Source organism: Narcine bancroftii, chromosome 12, assembly GCF_036971445.1.
Source record: "Narcine bancroftii isolate sNarBan1 chromosome 12, sNarBan1.hap1, whole genome shotgun sequence".
Lineage (NCBI taxonomy): Eukaryota > Metazoa > Chordata > Chondrichthyes > Torpediniformes > Narcinidae > Narcine > Narcine bancroftii.
The window spans coordinates 29061401-29081186 of NC_091480.1; the positions used below are offsets into that span (position 1 = coordinate 29061401).

Sequence of the window (19786 nt, forward strand, 5' to 3'; positions counted from 1 at the left end):
AGCGTGGGAGTTCTTGTGACAAAGTTACTTGGGGAAGAGAGACAATGCTCCATGGCATAGAAAGCATTGTAATGGTGAGCAAAAGTTAGGTGAATTTGGGACTCAGTTATCAGTAACGATGACTTGTTGACATAACATGGAGCCACGTTTGAAAGCGAGACCTTGTAGTTTCAATGGCAGACCTGAACATGCCAGTTCAACAAGCTGTTGATAAAACCATCTATGGAGTGGAGGATGAACATTCAAAATGATTCTGAAATTGTTCACCTGTTACGATTAGCCTCAGATTAGTATTAAATATTTCATCCAAGGATCTTCTCGATCAGCCATTCTCAACTAACCCCCTGGGGGGCCACAGCACATTTAAAAGGGCCACAGACTGAAATCATTAAAAAAATTGTTTTTTTTTAATGCAATCAGTAGAAGAGAAGTATGGAAGAAAACATTTAAAAACAGAGATGTGGGCCCGTAAACTGAGCAGAGTCCGAAGGGGGCCATAGACAAAAAAGATTGTGAATGGCTGCTCCAGATAGAGACTTTTTTTTAAAAAACATCAAAACAGGCAAAACAAATCCTGATAGCTAGTCAGTAACATTTGTGACATATCTCAAAAGCAGCATACATCTCTGGTAGCATGGCTGTTTTTGGTCCCACATGATGGAGAAACTGGTCCATTTGCAAGACTGGTTCACACAAGCATTCAATCTCACACATCAAGCTTTTGGTTTATTGTCTTGCATTCTGAGTACTAATGTAAAAAGCCAACACGATTTGCCGAGGGTGCACTGATCTCATGGAGTCTGCAGCATGTAAGGATCCAAGGTATCATCAATGGAACCTTAAGATTGACCAGCTTTTCATTAAGCAGAGTCCAATGCTCTTAAAGTTCCAAAAAAAATACTGTTTGTAGTTCATAACTCTTGCAGGTCTTAAAAGATAAGTAATCTGGATCTTTCAGTCAGGTGGTCACATCTCTGCCATAGAGGCTGGCCCCCCTGCTCAGAAGGGAAGGGGGGAAGAAGAGGAGCTATGGTAATTGGGTAGGAGAGCCTATAGGAGGTTCTGCGAATGAGATTGAGGCTCTCAGATGATATGTTACCTCCCAGGTGCCAAGGTCAGGGACGTCTCTAATCGAGTTCATAGCATTCTGGGGACATAGATAGGAGTAGGGATGAGTTCTTGAAGAGGGAATATAGAGAGCCAGGTGGTGGACCTCAGTGGGGAAGCATTTTGGAGAGAGTGACTAAAACTCCCTTAGCTTAACATAGCTATGAAAAAGGATAAAAAACAGTCAAAATGGGAATGTGCTTAAAAGAGGAAGGGCTAATTATGAAGTGATGAGGTAGTAACTAGCGAGAATAAATTGGAACAGATATTTAAGGATGAAAGCACAGAAGTAATGTGAAGAAAGTTTAGGGACCACCTTATGCAGGGTTCAAGAAAGGTTTGTCCCACTGGGACAAGGAAAAGGGAACCATGGCTGAAAAAACAAGAGGAAGAAGGAAGCATTCATTAGATATTAGAAGTAGGAGAAAGGAAGGGCTCATGAGAAGTATATGGTAGCCAGGAAGGAGCTTAAGGACTTAGGAGAGCTTGAAGGGGGAATGAGAAAGCCTTGGCTTGTAGAATTAAGGAGAACCCCAAGGTGTTCTATGCATATGTGAAGAACAGAGGGATGATGGGAATAAAGGTGGGGCCACTAAAGGATAAAGGAGGCAGAGGGAGTTGGGGAGGTCCTAAATGAACACTTTGCTTCACTATTCACAAGAGAAAAGGACCTTGATTACTGTGAGGTTGAAATTGAATAGGACTGTGTGCTGGACAATGAAGTTGAAGTGTGGGATCTTTTTAAAAACATCAAGATTGGTAAGTCCCCAGGGCCGGATGTGACATACAAGGCTGATGTGGGAAGTGAGAGAAGTGATAGCTGGGACAGTAGCTATGATTTTGAATTCTCTTTGGCCACAGAGGAGGTGCCAGAGGATTGGAGATTGGCAAATGTAGTCACCTTATTTAAAAAAATAGGGAGAATCCTGGATATAGACTGGTGAGTCTTAAGTCAGTGGTGTGCAAACTAATGGAGAGGATCTATGAGCATTTGGAGAAGTACCGTCTTCTCAAGGATAGTCAGCATGGCTTTGTGAAGGGAAGGTCATGCCTCACGAGTCTAATTGAGTTTTTTGAGGAGGTAACAAAAGAAACTGATGAGGGTAGATGTGGCCTACATGGATTTTAGCAAGGCACTTGACAAGGGTCCCAATGAGAGACTCACCCCGAAAGTCATGAGGCACGGGATCAGTGGAACCTTGGTTGTGTGGATAAAAAAATTGGCTTGTAGGAAGAAAGCAGAGAGTAGTAGTGGAAGGAAAGTATTCTGCCTGGAGGTCAGTGACTAGTGGAGTGCCACAAGGATCTGTTCTGGGACACCTACTCTTAGTGATTTTTATAAATGACCTGGATGAAGAGGTGGAAGGATGGGTCAGTAAGTTTGTGGATGACACGCAGGTTGGAGGAGTTGATGAGCTGAAGGTTGTCAAAGAGGATATAAACAGGATGCAGAGTTAGGCAGAAAAGTGGCCAATGGATTTCAATCTGGATATGTGTGAGGTGATGCATTTTGGAAGGACAAATCAGACAGCAGAGTAGAGGTTAATAGCCGGTTACTTAAGAGTGTGGATGAACAGAGGGTCCTTGGGGTTTAAATCCATACATCCCTCATGGTCACCACACAGGTAGATAGGATAGTTAAGAAGGCCTATGCGATGCTGGGCTTCCATTAATAGGGGAATTGAATTCAGTAGAGAGGTCATGTTGCATTCTACAAATCTTTGGTAAGACCACACTTAGGGCATTGTGTTCAGTTCCAGTCACCTTATTACAGGAAGGATGTGGAAGCTATGGAGAGCGTGCAGAGGAGATTTACCAGGATGTTGCCTGGATTGGGAAACAAGTCTTATGAGGCAAGGTTAGCAAAGCTGTTATTCTTCTCTTTGGATAAGAGGAGATTATGACAGGCATAGATAGGGTGGACATCCAGCATCTGTTTTCTAGGGCAGGATCATCAAACACCAGAGGACAGATGTTCAAAATGAAGGGATGGAAGTTAAAGGGAGACATCAGGGGTAAACTTTTTACATAGAGAGTTGTGGATGTCTGGAATGCCTTGTCAGGGATGGTGATGGAGGCTGAAATATTGGGGGCATTTAAGGGACTCTTAGACAGACATATGGATGAAAGAACAATAGAGAGTTATGGGGTAGGAAGGGTTTAGTACTTTTTTTGGAAGGGATATCTGGGTTGGCACAACAAGGGCCCAAGGGCCTGTATTTTGCGTGTCCATTTTTTGTGATTTAACAACCAAGTAGAATGAAAGAATTATCATACGACGAGCGTTTGACGTCTCTTGGCCTGGATTTGTTGGAATTTAGGAGAATGAGGAATCTCACTGAAACATTCTGAATGTTGAAAGGTGTGGACAGTTGGTCAAACAGTGCATTTTATATAGCAAAGATAACCAGCGTTTCAGGCTTGAGCCCTTCATCAAGTTATGTTTCCCATGGTGGGAGAGTCTAGGACAAGAGGGTACAACTTCAGGATTGAAGGGAGTCTGCTTAGAAGAGATGCAGAAGAATTTCTTCAGCCAGAGGTGGTAAATCTGTGGAATTTGTTGCTCTAGGCAGTTTTGGAGGCCAGGTCATTGAGTTTATTTAAGGCAGAGATTGATAGGTTCTTGATTAGCCCAGGGTATCACAAGTTATGGGGAGAAGACCAGGCAGTGGGGATGAATAGGAAAATGGATCAAATGGCAAGGCAGACTTAATGTGTTGAATAGCCCATTTCTGCTCCTATATCATATGGCTTTGTATTGTTTTTTTTTAATATTTTATTTTTGATTTTGAAAGACTCATGTAAATTCAACAAACAATATTCTTTCTCCACGTAATATGATGCATAGAGATCATTCCGCCCCATCCCTTAAATTATACAAATGCAAAAATATAAGAATTCAAAAAACACATAAATACCAGTGAAATCAACGATCCCCCTCAAGGCTAGAGAATTTATATTGTTAGTGTCATTAATCAGTAATTGGTCCCTAATAGGGATATGAAATCAACTCGAAGTATTTGTGTTTGTATTGAGGCTAGAAAATAGGCTTCACATACACTAGCTTCATTCTGGGAAGTTGGATGGTCATGGGCATTATATACTTTATGTAGAGACACTAATGTGTACTAAATGCTGCAGCTTAGTTCTCAAGGAATCTTGAGATTTACTGGCTCCTTGGAGCAGAGTTCCATTAGTACAAATAAGAAGGCGGCATTAATCCTCATTGGAATCCTTGTTTATTAGGAAAAATGGCCAAACTGCTTGACAAGCAGGATTTAGAGTACCACAGCAAGGGCCAGATAAGCGATTAAATTATTTTTAGAAATAATATTCGCATATAGAGTAAAATGCAGCCAATGCGAGTGGAATCCTTTCCATCTTCATATTATTTCCCTGGTCCAAAATATATTCTCACCATCCCTATTCTTGTAAATGATAGTTTCTTGTCAGGATGATTGAAACCTAATTAGGAATGGGAAGCTGGCCTGATTTTTAATTCTCTCCATTGAAGTATTAAGGCTGTTCCTATTGCCTGAGCAAATTGCAGCCAACAATGCAGATCAAAGATTGAACATGGCTCATCTATAGCTACAACGAGCAACGTGAACTGACAGAGAAACCAGCATTTAAATGCTGTTGGGTACAAAAATCAGAAAAGAACAATTTTTTAAAAATAATACAAGTTCCAAACCCAAGGTATAATGAATTTCCACATTCTTAACCAATGTTTAGTTTGCTCAATCAAAAAGAAGCAAAGAAATCGATATTATATTGTCAACAAGTTGTTGATGTAAAATTTATCTGTAATATTTCATTCATTATAACAATGATGTGGGAGCACTGTTCAAGATTGGAAGCTGCAGAAAGTGGTGAATGCAGCTGAGAACACAATACAAATTTGCCTACCCTCTGTGGATTCCATCAACGTCTCCCACTGCCAAGGAAAAGCAAACAATCCTGAAGGATCCCTTACAGCCAGGGGCATCATCTCTTCTCCTTCCTCCCAGTGGGGAGAAAGCTCAACAGGCTTAAAGACAGTTTCTTCCCTGCAGAAATCAGGCTCCTTAATGAATCCCACAAGAGGTGCTAGTAAGCAGCCCTTGCTTTCTACTAATGATCTGTTAATATTATAACTCCGACCTCTGGAATTGTGCTTGTTATTCTATTTTATCTGGTCATATGACTTAGAGATGGTCTGTTAGATGGAAATACCCTTCTCTGAATTTTCAAGTATAATGTGACAAATAAACCAAGACTTCAAGTGCATTTAATAAGCTTTGAGATCTCATTCATCATAATTAGGAGAGGGTGAGCATATTTAAGTTCTTGTGAGTCACTATCTCGGAGAATCTTTCCTGCATCCAACACACTAATGGCATCAAGAAGAAAGCATGGCAGCACCTCTCCTTTCTTCAGAGTTTGTCATGCCAAACCTCCACATTGAAAACCCTCACAAATTTCTACAGATGAGTGATGGAAAGTGTGCTGACCGGCTGCATTACGGTCTGGTATGAGGACACCAATGCCCCTGAGTATAAAGCCCAGTGTTTAGTGTACACAGCCCAAGAAATAACAGGTAAAATCCTCTCCGCCATCGAGACATCTATAAGGAATGCTGCTGTTGGAGAGCAGTAGCAATCATCACGGATCCACACCACTTGGCATACACTGTTCTCATCAGGAAAGAGGTATCTGTGCCACAAGACTCACATCATCAGGAACAGCTGCTACCCCTTCACTATTAGACTCCTCAGCAACAAACTCAATCAGAGACTTATTTAGGGACTTGCATTTTTCTTTCTTTCTCTGTATTGCACAGTTTGTTTACATTTCTGCATTTGTTTACATGTGTATGTTGAGTCAGGAGATCTTGGCACTGCAAAAAGTGATAATTCTGCTTCACCCTCAGGAATCTCAGGGTTGTATGTGATGTCATGCATGTACTCTGACAAAAAATCTGATTTTGAGATAGAAGCTTGTGTTGTTTATCCTTTCAGCAAACTACCTCCATCTGTTTACTCTCATTGCAATTCTCCATCCTAAATTATGATCATGGGACTGACTGGCCATCAAGCACTTGCATGGGAACCGTTTGGTTATTTTCTAAATGTAACCGTCGGCATTGTGAAGCAACATACAGAACCCCTTGCTTTCCCCCTCATAACTAACAAAGGTCATTTCAAAATATTAAAGATGTGTTTGAACACGGACAAACAAAATTCTTACCCTGGCGGAGAAAAAGCACACACCTGGTTCGCCATCATTTTAAAATCTCTAAAATTTAAAATCTTCAGAGTTCTTTTGTCAGTCTTACCCTGTGAGTTCTATCGCTCACTAAAAATACCAGGCGACAGAGTTAGAGGAGAGATGAATAATTAAGAACTGACCTAATGTATGGTAGGTTGTTACCAAAAAAAAGTTTCATTCAAAATGAACAATTCTATCAAGTTCACAAACTGATGAGTCATTTTTTACTCTCTCAATTTTTTTTAAAATGAAAATTAATTCCCAGTGTGTAGGTGTCATACATAAAGTTGAGATCTTTGCTTGAACTTTGCTTCCTAGCAGAGGATGATGATTCAAGTGTCTGAGGACTTTAGAGCCAATTATTGTCATACGACGTCATCCAAAAACTCAATTTGAAAGGAATAAAAATATAACTGTTTTTGTTTTTAAAAACTGTTTTATTCCTACTACCCCATTTTTTCAAAAATTACAAACTCAATTTCCAAAAACATATGGTGAATTTCCATTGGTGAATTATGAACTAGTTAATTTTTTTTTAATGGCAATGACATAAAGAGTCCTCTATTTCCCAGTGCTTTTAAAACCAAGTTCTCACAATGGAATTTGAACTCTTGCTCCCCATTTTAATGATTAAAGCTTTAAATTAAAGCTTTTTATATTTCTTCAGTATAAAGATAACAATTACAGGTTGCCCATGTGAAATGCAGTTCTTGTTAAACCTTAATAACCAACCTCAGACACTGTTCTTTGCAGAACACTAGAATTTCCTTTCATAATCTTTTTCTCTTGTGTGTTTATCTGAGTTTTCTTGTATGCAATTGTATATGTCACCTTAATTAATCCATCTGAGAGTGCCACATCCTGGCCACTCACAAAAGAGAAGCTTCTCCTGAATGCCCATTAAATTTATTAGTGACCATTTTTAATTAATGTTCATGAATTTGGATGTCAACAATCATCTGTATGTTTATTCGATCAAACCATGTACTCAGCCCACTCACCCCTCAGCCTACGCTTTTCAAGTTACTTCAGCAAAACCCAATGTCCATATTCACATTATACAATCAAATGCCACTGTTGAACACTCAAAAACCATGCATTCATCACTTTACACAAAAGAGATAAATCTGCCCTATTTTTCTAAAATAATCATTTCAAACCAGCTGGGAAGCAGCTGATAAGTTACCTTGTCATTGGCTGCCCCAAATCTATCATGCTTTGGAAAATTCAAAACAGGATAATCATATTTATAACTGAGGTTGCTTTCATTATAGAGGATAACTAAGTACTTTGTTGTTGCACAAGAAAATGCAACAAAATTCAAAAAAGCAACCGCGGTACTCACAAATTCAATATACAAAAGCATATAGGACAATAACAACAAGAAAAAAAGCAGCATTAAAACAATACAAAATACAAATACACTAATTGGCGGAGTTTAATTCTTGAATCACTCTGGGATAGAAACAGTTCACGAGTCTGTTCGTCCATGATTTAATGGACCTTAATCATCTACCTGAGGGCAAGAGGGCAAACAAATGATAGCCCGGGTGAGTAGAATTCTTAAGGATATTGGCTGCATTCCCGATACAGTGAAATCAAAATAAATCCTCCAAAGGGGTCTAGGAAAACCCAGTGATCTTCTGGGCTACATTGATAACCTTCTAAAGATCCCTCTTATCTGCTGCCGTACAGCTGGCAAACCACATAGGAATGAAGCAAGTCAGCACGCTTTCAATAGAGCAGCGATAGAAGGACATCAATAACTTCTCCTGTCGATTAATTTTCCTAAGGACTCTCAGGAAATGGAGACATTGATGTGCTTTCTTGACAATAGCGATGGTATTAATGGTCTAAGATCCTCAGCCAGAAACTTAAAAGTCATAACCCTTTCCACACAGTCCCCATTAATATGCAATGGAGCTGGGGCCATACTGTTCCTCTTGAAATCCATTGCAAACTCTTTCCTCTTCAAGGAATTCAATACCAGATTATTTTACGAGCACCACACTGACAGCCTGAGGACTTCGTCCCTGTAGGCTGACTCCTCACCCCTTGCAATGAGCCCAACCACAGTCACAAATTTTATTATGGTCTTAGAGGAATACTCGGAGACACAGTCATAGGTGTAAAGAGAATACAACATTGGGCTCAACACACTGGTCTGCAGGGAATTGTGAGAGTTGGGGAATAATGAATGCCTATTTTTTTTTTACAGTCAGGGAACAGTTTGTTAAAAAGTTCTTGATTTAGGAAAATCCTAAATCAGCAAGTTTACCAAATAGTCTGCCTGGAATAACAGTATTAAAAGCAGAACTAAAGTCTATAAAAAGCAACCTCACATAGCATCCCTGTTGTTCTAAGTGGGTCAATGCTAAGTGAAGAACAGTGGCAATAACATCCACAGTAGACCTATTAGACCTGTAAGCAAACTGATGTGGATTGAAGTTGGATAGGAGTCTGGCTTTAATGCGCTGGCAAATAAGAAGAATTATGCCATTAATTCATTGCAAACATCATCAAATATTTAAATGAAACTATTTAGACATCGAGATGCAAAGTTATGCAATGTTGCAGTCAAATGGAGTCAGGAAGTGAGTGAAGTCATGCAGCATTAAAGTTAACCATGCTGCCCATGGGTGGCAAGGTTAGCATTGCGGTAAGTGAAAGTCTATTATAGAGCCATCAACCTGGGTTCCAATCCACCACTTTCTGTAAGGAGTTTGTACATTTTGCTTGTGTCTGTGTGGCCTTCCTCTGGGTGCTCCCGTTTACTCCCACCATTTAAAATGTATGGTGGTTGTAGGTTAATTGGCTGTATTTGGGTGGCACGGGCTGGAAGGGTCTGTTACCATATCAGTAATTAAATTACTGCACTAGATCTTCCAGTGCTGTAAATAAACAAGTCACTCCCCAGCATCACAATTCAAATGGATAATTTGAAAAGGAGAGAAAAGTTTGTTTAAAAGCGAGGCTGTCAAAATGCATCACTACCATTCTCCAAGTCTGAAACACTGAGCTACGCCGACTGACTTACCGGCCGCAATTTTGGAGAAAGGATATCGAGCAGAAGGCAGAGGATCTCTGACGCAAGTGCCTTCAGTGAGATGCGGCTGCGGATGACTGGGCTAATCTCTCCAACCATGGACGTCAACAAATTGTGCATCTGACCATACTTAGTCTGTGCCTATGCAAGCAGAAAGAAAATGGTACTCAAGTTAAGTACAACTAAACCATGCCTTTTCACACCAAATTGTAAATGAAAAGGAACTGGTGACATTACTACAAATGATTTATGGCAGAAACACAAGGCATTTAATGGAATGCCAAAATATATCCTGGAGTTGGCTGAGTTACTGCCTTGTGGTGCCACATCTCCAGGTTCCATGCTGACATGGAGGTTATCTGTGTGGAGTTTGCCCCATTTCACTGTAACTGCGTTGGCTTTCTCTTGGCACCCCGGTTGCCTTCCACGTTCCAGAGATGAGAAATGGTAAACTAATTGGTCTCTGTAAATTGCTATAGGCATGCAGGTGAGGTGAAAAATCTGGGGGTTAGAGGGGACTGGTGAGAACATGGGGAAAATAGAAAAAAAGGGATGAAAACAGGATGGATGCAAATGGATGGCTGATGGTAGGTGAACAGTGGGCAAAAAGGCCTGTGCTGTACCTCTCTGACTGTTCAAGGATAGCCACTCAATCCATGAAAGCTTTCTTCTGAAGAATAAATCCCAAAAGATTTACAAATGAAAAATGCATTTTCCAAAACAAAGCTTCTTACATTTATACCCCTGATGCCCCTGAGCATAAAGCCTTGCAAAAGGTAGTGGACATAGCTCAGGACATCATAGGCAAAACCCTCCCAAACATCGAGAACATCTACAGGGAACACTGCTGTTTGACAGCAGCAGTAATCAAGGATACATCCACCCAGCACATGCTCTGTTCATGCTGCTACTATCAGGAAAGAGGTAGAGGTGCCACAAGGCTCACACCACCAGGTTCAGGAACAACCACTACCCCCGCCACGGTCAGACTCCTCAACAACAAACTCAGAGACTCATCTAGGACTCTTACGTTTGGACTTTATTGCAATCAGTTTGTTTACATATCTTTATTTGTTTACATGTGTATGATGTGTACAGTTTATTTTTGTACCACCAATAAGTTGTAATCTGTCTTGCTTACAGGATAAAGAATCTCAGGGTTGTAATATGTATGTACTCTAATAATAAATCTTAAATCTGAATCTTATGAGTGTAGGAAAGTGAGCAGGTTAATACTTTCCACCTCATTACCTTTTTTTTGTAGATTTGACATGCAGCCATGAGCTGCGACCCTGTGCCAATGAAGTAACTTCATCTGTAGGGATCATTGCCCCCTTTCTCCTCTGTCACAGAATCCAAATAAATGTAAGAAATGTGATCTAAAACATAATTTGAGGAATCCACAAACAAGCATAGGCCTTCAGCTAGCAATACTTTGCTCTGTCTGGTCCCCAACTCCCTTTTGCCACTCTCCTCCTCTCTGTGAATACCTTCACATAGACAACTCAGGCCTGAGCCACAAGGCTAATATACAGTATATCACGTACATAGGAAGAGATAGCAATGAGACCAATTTGGAATCTTTGTTTCCAGATTGTCAGAAATGGGGATAAAAAGAAATTAGCTCAAGAAAGAAGTAATGCTCAATCGTTTGTATGTGTACATCTGATCTATTTTATTCTACCAAGTCTTTCACAGGCCCTTAACCCTAACCTTATCCTTTTTATCCCATTTTTCTTACTTTAATTCATTTTCAATGTACTTTTGATGACCACTAGGGAAAAAATATCAAATTCTTATGACTGTAGTGAAGAGACATAAAACTATACATTTTTGTTCCTTTCTGACCGCCATCCCACCACCACCCCCCCCCCCCCTCCCCACCATGCACAACTCCATCACCAACTCAACCCCATTTTTTGGACATTTACGAAATGTTTACCTCCTGGTATATGAGTATGATCAGGCCCAGATGCTTGAATATTCGTTAGATACAAGGTCTCACAATAAACCCTTATACCCTTAATACCTTTTTCTTCCTCAATCCCTCTATCCAGAGGACAAACTGTTTCTACTCTGGATGCAATGCACCAGAGGAGGTAGTGATCCCAAAGTGGGAACCAAAATCTCAATTTCAGATGGGGCAGGAGGTGGCTGACAGAGCAGCAGGGTGGATAGTTTGTGCTGCATGGATTTCACGGGGCTTCTTTGTATTCCTGATCTATGGCCTCAAGAATCTCAATAAAAAATGACTGCTCTTTTTCCCACTCTGAAGTCATGGGACAAAACCCCCCAACAGCTGGTGGGTGTGCTGGATTTCTCCCAAGAAAGGGTCAAAAACATTCTTGAACCTTGTAACATTGGAAATACAATCGTCTCTTCTTTGACTATGAAAAAGCCAATTTTAGTCAAATTTGGAATTGGTAGGATATGTCATTAAGCAGACTTTCTTAATGTATATTTGTTTAGAACAAATCTGCATGTAATTGACTTACTGTACACAAAGCCTCCTCTCACCTCATAGTGACTACTCGGGTAGGAAATCCTGGGGACGCTGGATGCTGCGAAGAGCATATGGAAGGTGACGGGAAGGAAGGGCAGATACCGCATCAGCTGGAAGTTCTGCATGCTCAACACTTTTTCATTCAGGATGTCTGTAAAACTCAACCATTCCAATGCCAGACAGACTCCACTGAAAGAGGGATCCTTAAACTTCATATGCAAGAAATTGTCATACAACCCCTAGAGCACAGGGAAAGAGGTGGCTTGTGACTGAAGTTAGATCAATTGTGACAGAAATGATAACGTATCAACATTTTCTCAATCTTTTCCCCCCCCATACCCTCAGCAGAAAAAAAATAATGTACAGTAAAACACTTGTTATTCAAAATTCAAGCAATTAGCAGCCTCAAGCAACTGGGAAAAAAAAATGAGGAAAATAAATTTTAAAAATTAAAATAAATAAGAATAAAATAATAGTTAAAAAATACACATTTAAAATTGTAAAAGTAAATGTTCTCTGAAGTTACACATAAACCTTTGGTGTAGATGAGAGCAAATATTTAGCCAGTGGAATGCTTTGGTCATGCTTTGCTGGAAGCAGCTGTTTAAATAAAGATGTATGAACAGCAATTGCATCAGCTAGGATGCCACAGGTTGATGCTGCTTGCCACTGGGGTGACTCTCTTAAAGTGTCTCCTTATCTCTGCTTAGTAAGAGTTGCCCAGTCAGAGGCTTTATCTGTAAACTTGGGGAAGACAGGGTTAATGATCTATAATGTTATTTTTCTTCTTTTGGGCAGCTCCGTGGAGGGGGGAGGAATCTGAAGATGCCGCAACAGTTAAATGTTTTCAAAGAATGTGACTGAAAATAAAGTAAAATGCTTTAAGGTTCAAATATTCATGCGTGAAGTCTATTCAGTGTAAGTACAGTACAGTAAGTACTGTAGTAGTTTTGTTTTTTTAAAGTGTTTATTCTTAATGCAGGTGTATTAGATAGGCATTATAAGAGTAAGTCTCAAGCAACCAGAAAGTACACTTATCCGGCATCTGCCAATCTCCACAGGTGCCAAATACCTGGGGTTTTTCTGTACTACCAATAAGTGGAACAGCTGTTTACCTGAGTGATCTTTTCATGCTCTCCCGTTGAAGTGGAAAGATGAAGAATATGATTAAATCTTTGTGCTGCTGCACTGATTGGAATCCTTGCATCAGTGCTCAGGGACTCCTGGGCATCACCCGTCCATACTCCACTTTGGAAGCTGCCGTCCTGGCTGATCTGTTTTCTGAAAGCACAAAAATCAAGTACTAGTTTATTCCAATCTACTAACCCCATAATGATGGGTGGCACCAGTCGGAACAGCAATACCAGTGAAACAGTCTGCTAGATATCGTGTTACCTTTGAACTTTTGGAAGCTGAAAGATTTCTTGCCAGACAGAGAATAGACTTTTATTATGGTCTTTGAGGCCGATCTTAGTGGTTTGAATCATCTTCATACTCAGTTTCTTTGCCCCTCTTCCATGAAGGAACTAAAAATGCAACGCAACAATACAAGGAGTAATGACTTACAGCATGAGCAGATACTTTATTCTGAAAGAAATCATGGATTTGAAGTATTAAGGATCTAAAAAAGATTTCACTGACCATGCATCTTGGAATCTAAAAAATTCACAATATCGCTTGAAAAAACAAATGCAGTTCTCCAACAACTTTCACAACCTCAGTCTGTCCTGTTACTTTACAGCCAATAGAGTATTGCAGAAAACTTGATCAATATATACAGAACAGGATCCCATAACAACCAATACAATAAAGACCAAGTGACTTTGGTGATTTTGTGACCAATATTCATCCCTCAGAACTATATCCATGCATGCCACCATTGCATATATTAAGTTACAAAATATTCATTGCATTTTAAAACAAAAAAAAATTGCAGTATTGCAGAAGGAAATTGCACTGTACAATGTCAGCTCACTAAAAATACTAAACTTTATTTTTCAGCAACATTTTATCTGCTGTGGGGATTTCAACACCTGGAAAAGGCATACCCACATTGTGTGCATAAAAGACAACAGAAATGACAGACAAGAACATCTCTCAAAATGGATAGGTAGATAAGTAAAATTTCTGCCTTGCTTGCAGGAAAAAGAATCGGAGGATTGTATGTGATGTCATACTCTGATAATACATTTGAACTTTGATTTTCTTTTCTCAGGCTGGAGAGTCAATGTTACAGCAAGTAACAATTTAAAAGTTCTCCCAAGTTTACAGAGAAATTAGCTGGAGTTGAAATGAAGTAAAAAGAAATGCTGGAGGACCTTAGCTGGTCTCGCTGCGTCCATTGGATATATTACCAACGTTTTGGGGTTGAGCCTTTCAAGGTACGAGTTGAAATACATCACCTTAAATGGAAAATAAAGTATTCGAGTCTTCGTGCAAAAACTCTAGAGCCAGCCAGGCTGGAGATGCAAAATAAACTTAGTTTAATTTTATCCTCCACTTACTGGATGCATCTCATGAATTCAGTCATACAGCTCTAAAACAGGCCCTTCATCCCATTACCATGCTAATGATCAAGTATCTTTCTATACTAATTTCATTTACTAGCACTTGGTCTGTTGCCATGGTGATACAAGTGATCATTTAAATGATGCAAGGAAGGGGAGTGGTGGGATGAAGATACTCTGCTTGAGTGCATGTTCACTGATTGTCACGAGCCCAGTTCAAGCTCAATTTAACTGCTGCCAATGCAGTACCATCAATAAATATTCTGAATATTTAAAGGCGGATAAAAAGACCACAAAGGAAAGGAGTCAATGTAAGATGAATGTTAGATTGCTCCAGTAACAGGCTGCGCAGACTCAAAAGTCTCCCTCTGTCCTGTTATAAATTAGAGGTGGAAATTAATCTGGGCAAATGGATTTATAATGTTATTTACAGGAATTTCAGTTTATTTTGGGAAGGAGACCATTTAAACAGCTTAAAAATTTTAAATTTAGAAGCACAGCAAAGTAACAGGCCCTTCCAGGCCATAATGGTAACAGGCCCTTCCAGCCCACAACGGTAACAGGCCCTTCCAGCCCACAACGGTAACAGGCCCTTCCAGCCCACAACGGTAACAGGCCCTTCCAGCCCACAATGGTAACAGGCCCTTCCAGCCCACAATGGTAACAGGCCCTTCCAGCCCACAATGGTAACAGGTCCTTCCAGCCCACAATGGTAACAGGTCCTTCCAGCCCACAATGGTAACAGGTCCTTCCAGCCCACAATGGTAACAGGTCCTTCCAGCCCACAATGGTAACAGGTCCTTTCAGCCCACAATGGTAACAGGTCCTTCCAGCCCACAATGGTAACAGGTCCTTCCAGCCCACAATGGTAACAGGTCCTTCCAGCCCACAATGGTAACAGGTCCTTCCAGCCCACAATGGTAACAGGTCCTTCCAGCCCACAATGGTAACAGGTCCTTCCAGCCCACAATGCCAAATACTCCAATTAACCTACAAACTCCGTACATTATGAAAGAGGGAGGAAACTGGAGCATCTGGAGGACACCCACTCAGAAATGAGGAGTATGTACAAACTCCTTGTAGACAGCAGAAGATTTGAACCCGGGTTGCTGGCTTTGTAAGAGCATTGTACTAACCAGCTGCTATAATACAACTAAGGGTGACATTAGTAACTCCCCGCCAAAACAAACTGAAGATGTATAAAACTGAGTGTCATCACCCTGTACAAAAACAAAGGCGAGAAATCAGACTGCTCAAACTACAGGGGAATCACGTTGCTCTCCATTGCAGGCAAAATCTTCGCTAGGATTCTACTAAATAGAATAATACCTAGTGTCGCTGAGAATATTCTCCCAGAATCACAGTGCGGCTTTCGCGCTAACAGAGGAACCACTGACATGGTCTTTGCCCTCAGACAGCTCCAAGAAAAGTGTAGAGAACAAAACAAAGGACTCTACATCACCTTTGTTGACCTCACCAAAGCCTTCGACACCGTGAGCAGGAAAGGGCTTTGGCAAATACTAGAGCGCATCGGATGTCCCCCAAAGTTCCTCAACATGATTATCCAACTGCACGAAAACCAACAAGGTCGGGTCAGATACAGCAATGAGCTCTCTGAACCCTTCTCCATTAACAATGGCGTGAAGCAAGGCTGTGTTCTCGCACCAACCCTCTTTTCAATCTTCTTCAGCATGATGCTGAACCAAGCCATGAAAGACCCCAACAATGAAGACGCTGTTTACATCCGGTACCGCACGGATGGCAGTCTCTTCAATCTGAGGCGCCTGCAAGCTCACACCAAGACACAAGAGAAACTTGTCCGTGAACTACTCTTTGCAGATGATGCCGCTTTAGTTGCCCATTCAGAGCCAGCTCTTCAGCGCTTGACGTCCTGCTTTGCGGAAACTGCCAAAATGTTTGGCCTGGAAGTCAGCCTGAAGAAAACTGAGGTCCTCCATCAGCCAGCTCCCCACCATGACTACCAGCCCCCCCACATCTCCATCGGGCACACAAAACTCAAAACGGTCAACCAGTTTACCTATCTCGGCTGCACCATTTCATCAGATGCAAGGATCGACAATGAGATAGACAACAGACTCGCCAAGGCAAATAGCGCCTTTGGAAGACTACACAAAAGAGTCTGGAAAAACAACCAACTGAAAAACCTCACAAAGATAAGCGTATACAGAGCCGTTGTCATACCCACACTCCTGTTCGGCTCCGAATCATGGGTCCTCTACCGGCACCACCTACGGCTCCTAGAACGCTTCCACCAGCGTTGTCTCCGCTCCATCCTCAACATCCATTGGAGCGCTCACACCCCTAACGTCGAGGTACTCGAGATGGCAGAGGTCGACAGCATCGAGTCCACGCTGCTGAAGATCCAGCTGCGCTGGATGGGTCACGTCTCCAGAATGGAGGACCATCGCCTTCCCAAGATCGTATTATATGGCGAGCTCTCCACTGGCCACCGTGACAGAGGTGCACCAAAGAAAAGGTACAAGGACTGCCTAAAGAAATCTCTTGGTGCCTGCCACATTGACCACCGCCAGTGGGCTGATAACGCCTCAAACCGTGCATCTTGGCGCCTCACAGTTTGGCGGGCAGCAGCCTCCTTTGAAGAAGACCGCAGAGCCCACCTCACTGACAAAAGGCAAAGGAGGAAAAACCCAACACCCAACCCCAACCAACCAATTTTCCCTTGCAACCGCTGCAATCGTGTCTGCCTGTCCCGCATCGGACTGGTCAGCCACAAACGAGCCTGCAGCTGACGTGGACTTTTTACCCCCTCCATAAATCTTCGTCCGCGAAGCCAAGCCAAAGAAGAATGAAACACACCAAGAGATACAGGAAATCTCCCATCATTCATTCACTGAGTTGAACTGGCTTCTGGACTGAAAATAGCCAACACTCACTCACATGCTCATCTTCAAAATTATATGCCACCCCTCCCCCACCCCCACCCCAATCCCTGCAATGTGCTCCATGCTCTGAGATTTCTCAATTCCTCCAGTTTAGCCCTCTTACAAGCCCCTGATTTTCATTGTTCCTCATAGGCCATTTTGAGGTTTTCAGTCCCCAAACTTAAGAATTCTCTCCACTTCAAGAGGCAATATAAAAAATCTAACAGATCTTTTGTGTTCAATGATGTTGAAGAACTTCCCAATGTAGTAGTATTAAAATCAAGAGGAATTAGTTTTATTTTAAAAAAAAAGGATTTGGAGGGCATTTTTAATTAAAAAAAAACTAATTTACTGATATCTGGAACATCTGCCAGAGGAAGGAATCAGATACAAATCCTACATTTATGACACACACTTAAATAGGCAAGTCCTAAAAGAACAAGACCCCAGTGTGGGCAAATGGGACTAGTGTATATGGACAAAGCTGATAATATGGACAGAGTGGGTCAAGGGCCCACTTCTACACTGTACAACTATCATCGTATAACTTGTTTGTAAAGATTTGCTTATAAAATTTTAATGCTGGTGATCAGATAGGGCCTATGGAGGGAGAAAAACAGAGTTTAAGGTTTATGATCCTTCATTAGGACTCTTGTTCATTAAATTTTCAGCATTTCTTTTTCCATTCCTTTATAAAAAGCAAGTTGTTTATACCCACATCAACAATCTGACAATTGACAGGAGCACATTCTGAAGAAAATGGTTGCAATTAAAGAATTGGGAACTGGGGATTCACAACTGGAGTCCCAGACTCCAAGCAGCAACTGAAATTCAGTAAAACTATCTGCTTTCCACAACATTGATTTCATTGCTCATTTACAGAATCATAGACAAAGCTTGCCCAAAGTGCCTAGCCCCAACGTTTCGATCCTCAAAGACAGGATTTATGCTCAGCACTTATCATTTGCTTTTTAAAATATTAATCTGATGCACAAATCAATGAAGAATACTTCCTCTGCTTGTTGCAGGGCTTCCAATACTGCAGTGGTAGGCACAGCTGTTATTCGAGAATCAAATAATGAATGAAACCACCCTAGCTTTTGCAAATTGCACCACTTATTAACCAGGAAAATGTCAAATCCGAAATTAGAAAAGGGACCGCAGAGAAGTGGGTCCATTAATCAACCAAATAGGCACCACAAAAGAAGATCAGGCCACATAATTGGACTGTTCAGAACATTCAATGGAATTGATCAGAAGGATCCAGTGGACCAGCTTTCTGGAAAAATTAAAATACTGCATATCGACCAAAGTACCTTCTTCATCTGCATTCCTCTTAAATGAAAAGAATTCTCAGAACATCAAGAATAAACCATCCCGCCAAGGCATATCAGCTTGTGTAGAGATTGGCACATACATATGAGCTTGTCCAATGCAACTAGAAGAAAGATGATTGTTTTCTCTACCACTCTATTTGAAAACCTTCAAGTGCCCAAGAAGGAACCAAAGTGCATTTCAATAATACCACAACACTGCCCCATAAGTGCAGATCAGAGTCCTTTTCTTCAGACCTAGCAGTGAACTAATCAATTCAACTTGCCAAGCTTCCACTTCTTATCCTGAGTGAAAGTGTACATGTACAATACTGCAGTCATTAAGGGACTTGGGGTGGGGGGTTGGGGGGGGGAAGAGTTGAAATGGGTCTGAGCAAAGGCTCATCTGGGATCTGGGGAAGTAAAGGTAAAGATTCTATTATTGTCATGTAATACGACATTTAGAATGTAACATACATAAAATTCTTTAACTTTGTCTACTGTAAGTAAGACACTTTGAACAAGCTCTCCTCACAGAAATGAGGCCCCAGCGAGGATCAAACTTGCAACCAATGCTCTCGCCACTGAGCTACTGGAGTGGGAGGAGAAATTGGATTATATCATGACAAGTTCAGGAAGGCAAACCAGTGCATTGGTGGAAGGGAACTGGTTGGATCTCTATTCAAGGAAGCAGAGGGCCCGCAGACAGCCCAGAATGCGAGAAAAACTGTCACCGATACATGGAAAGGGAAGAGACCATAATGGAATCATGGTAACAAGAAGAACAGTGGGGCAACGGTAGGCTGGAGAATCCCAGGCAGATGTGGGTAGTGCAGAACCAGGGCATTACAAGGTTGGGAAGATCTGTGTGTCATGATAATGAATTTCGGGCCACAAATGTGACACTGTGGTGGGAAGATCTCATGAGGAACTGTCTCTGTGTGGGAGACAATGGCCTGATATTCAATGGTTTGGTGGGGGTGGGGGTTCATTATATGGGGACTTATCTATAAGCTTGCATTTTGGCTCTGAAAGATAAGTTGCAACTAAACTATTCTTATCAGCAGATTTGATAATAACATCCAGGTTGGTTCTTAGTCAAAGGAGTACAGTAGGTAAGGGTGAGAGGAGTGCAAGGCAGTCAATGTCCAATCAGC

The 19786-nt window shown here is 41.3% G+C and overlaps 1 protein-coding gene across 5 annotated transcripts in view; it reads right to left on the reverse strand.

Annotated features, from left to right (window-relative positions):
• The window catches only part of chtf18 (CTF18, chromosome transmission fidelity factor 18 homolog (S. cerevisiae)), a 91572-nt gene that overhangs the window by 45796 nt on the left and 25990 nt on the right, over positions 1-19786 (reverse strand). For 4 of the 5 annotated variants that reach the window (XM_069904975.1, XM_069904976.1, XM_069904977.1 and 1 more), the window contains exons 14-17: positions 13302-13432; positions 13022-13187; positions 11921-12145; positions 9395-9544 (exon numbers count right to left, since the gene is read on the reverse strand). In XM_069904975.1, the coding sequence (XP_069761076.1) occupies positions 9395-9544; positions 11921-12145; positions 13022-13187; positions 13302-13432 (672 nt within the window). Of the gene's footprint in view, positions 1-7800; positions 7874-9394; positions 9545-11920; positions 12146-13021; positions 13188-13301; positions 13433-19786 lie in introns of those variants that run through there. The other variant, XM_069904980.1, reaches the window with a different exon arrangement.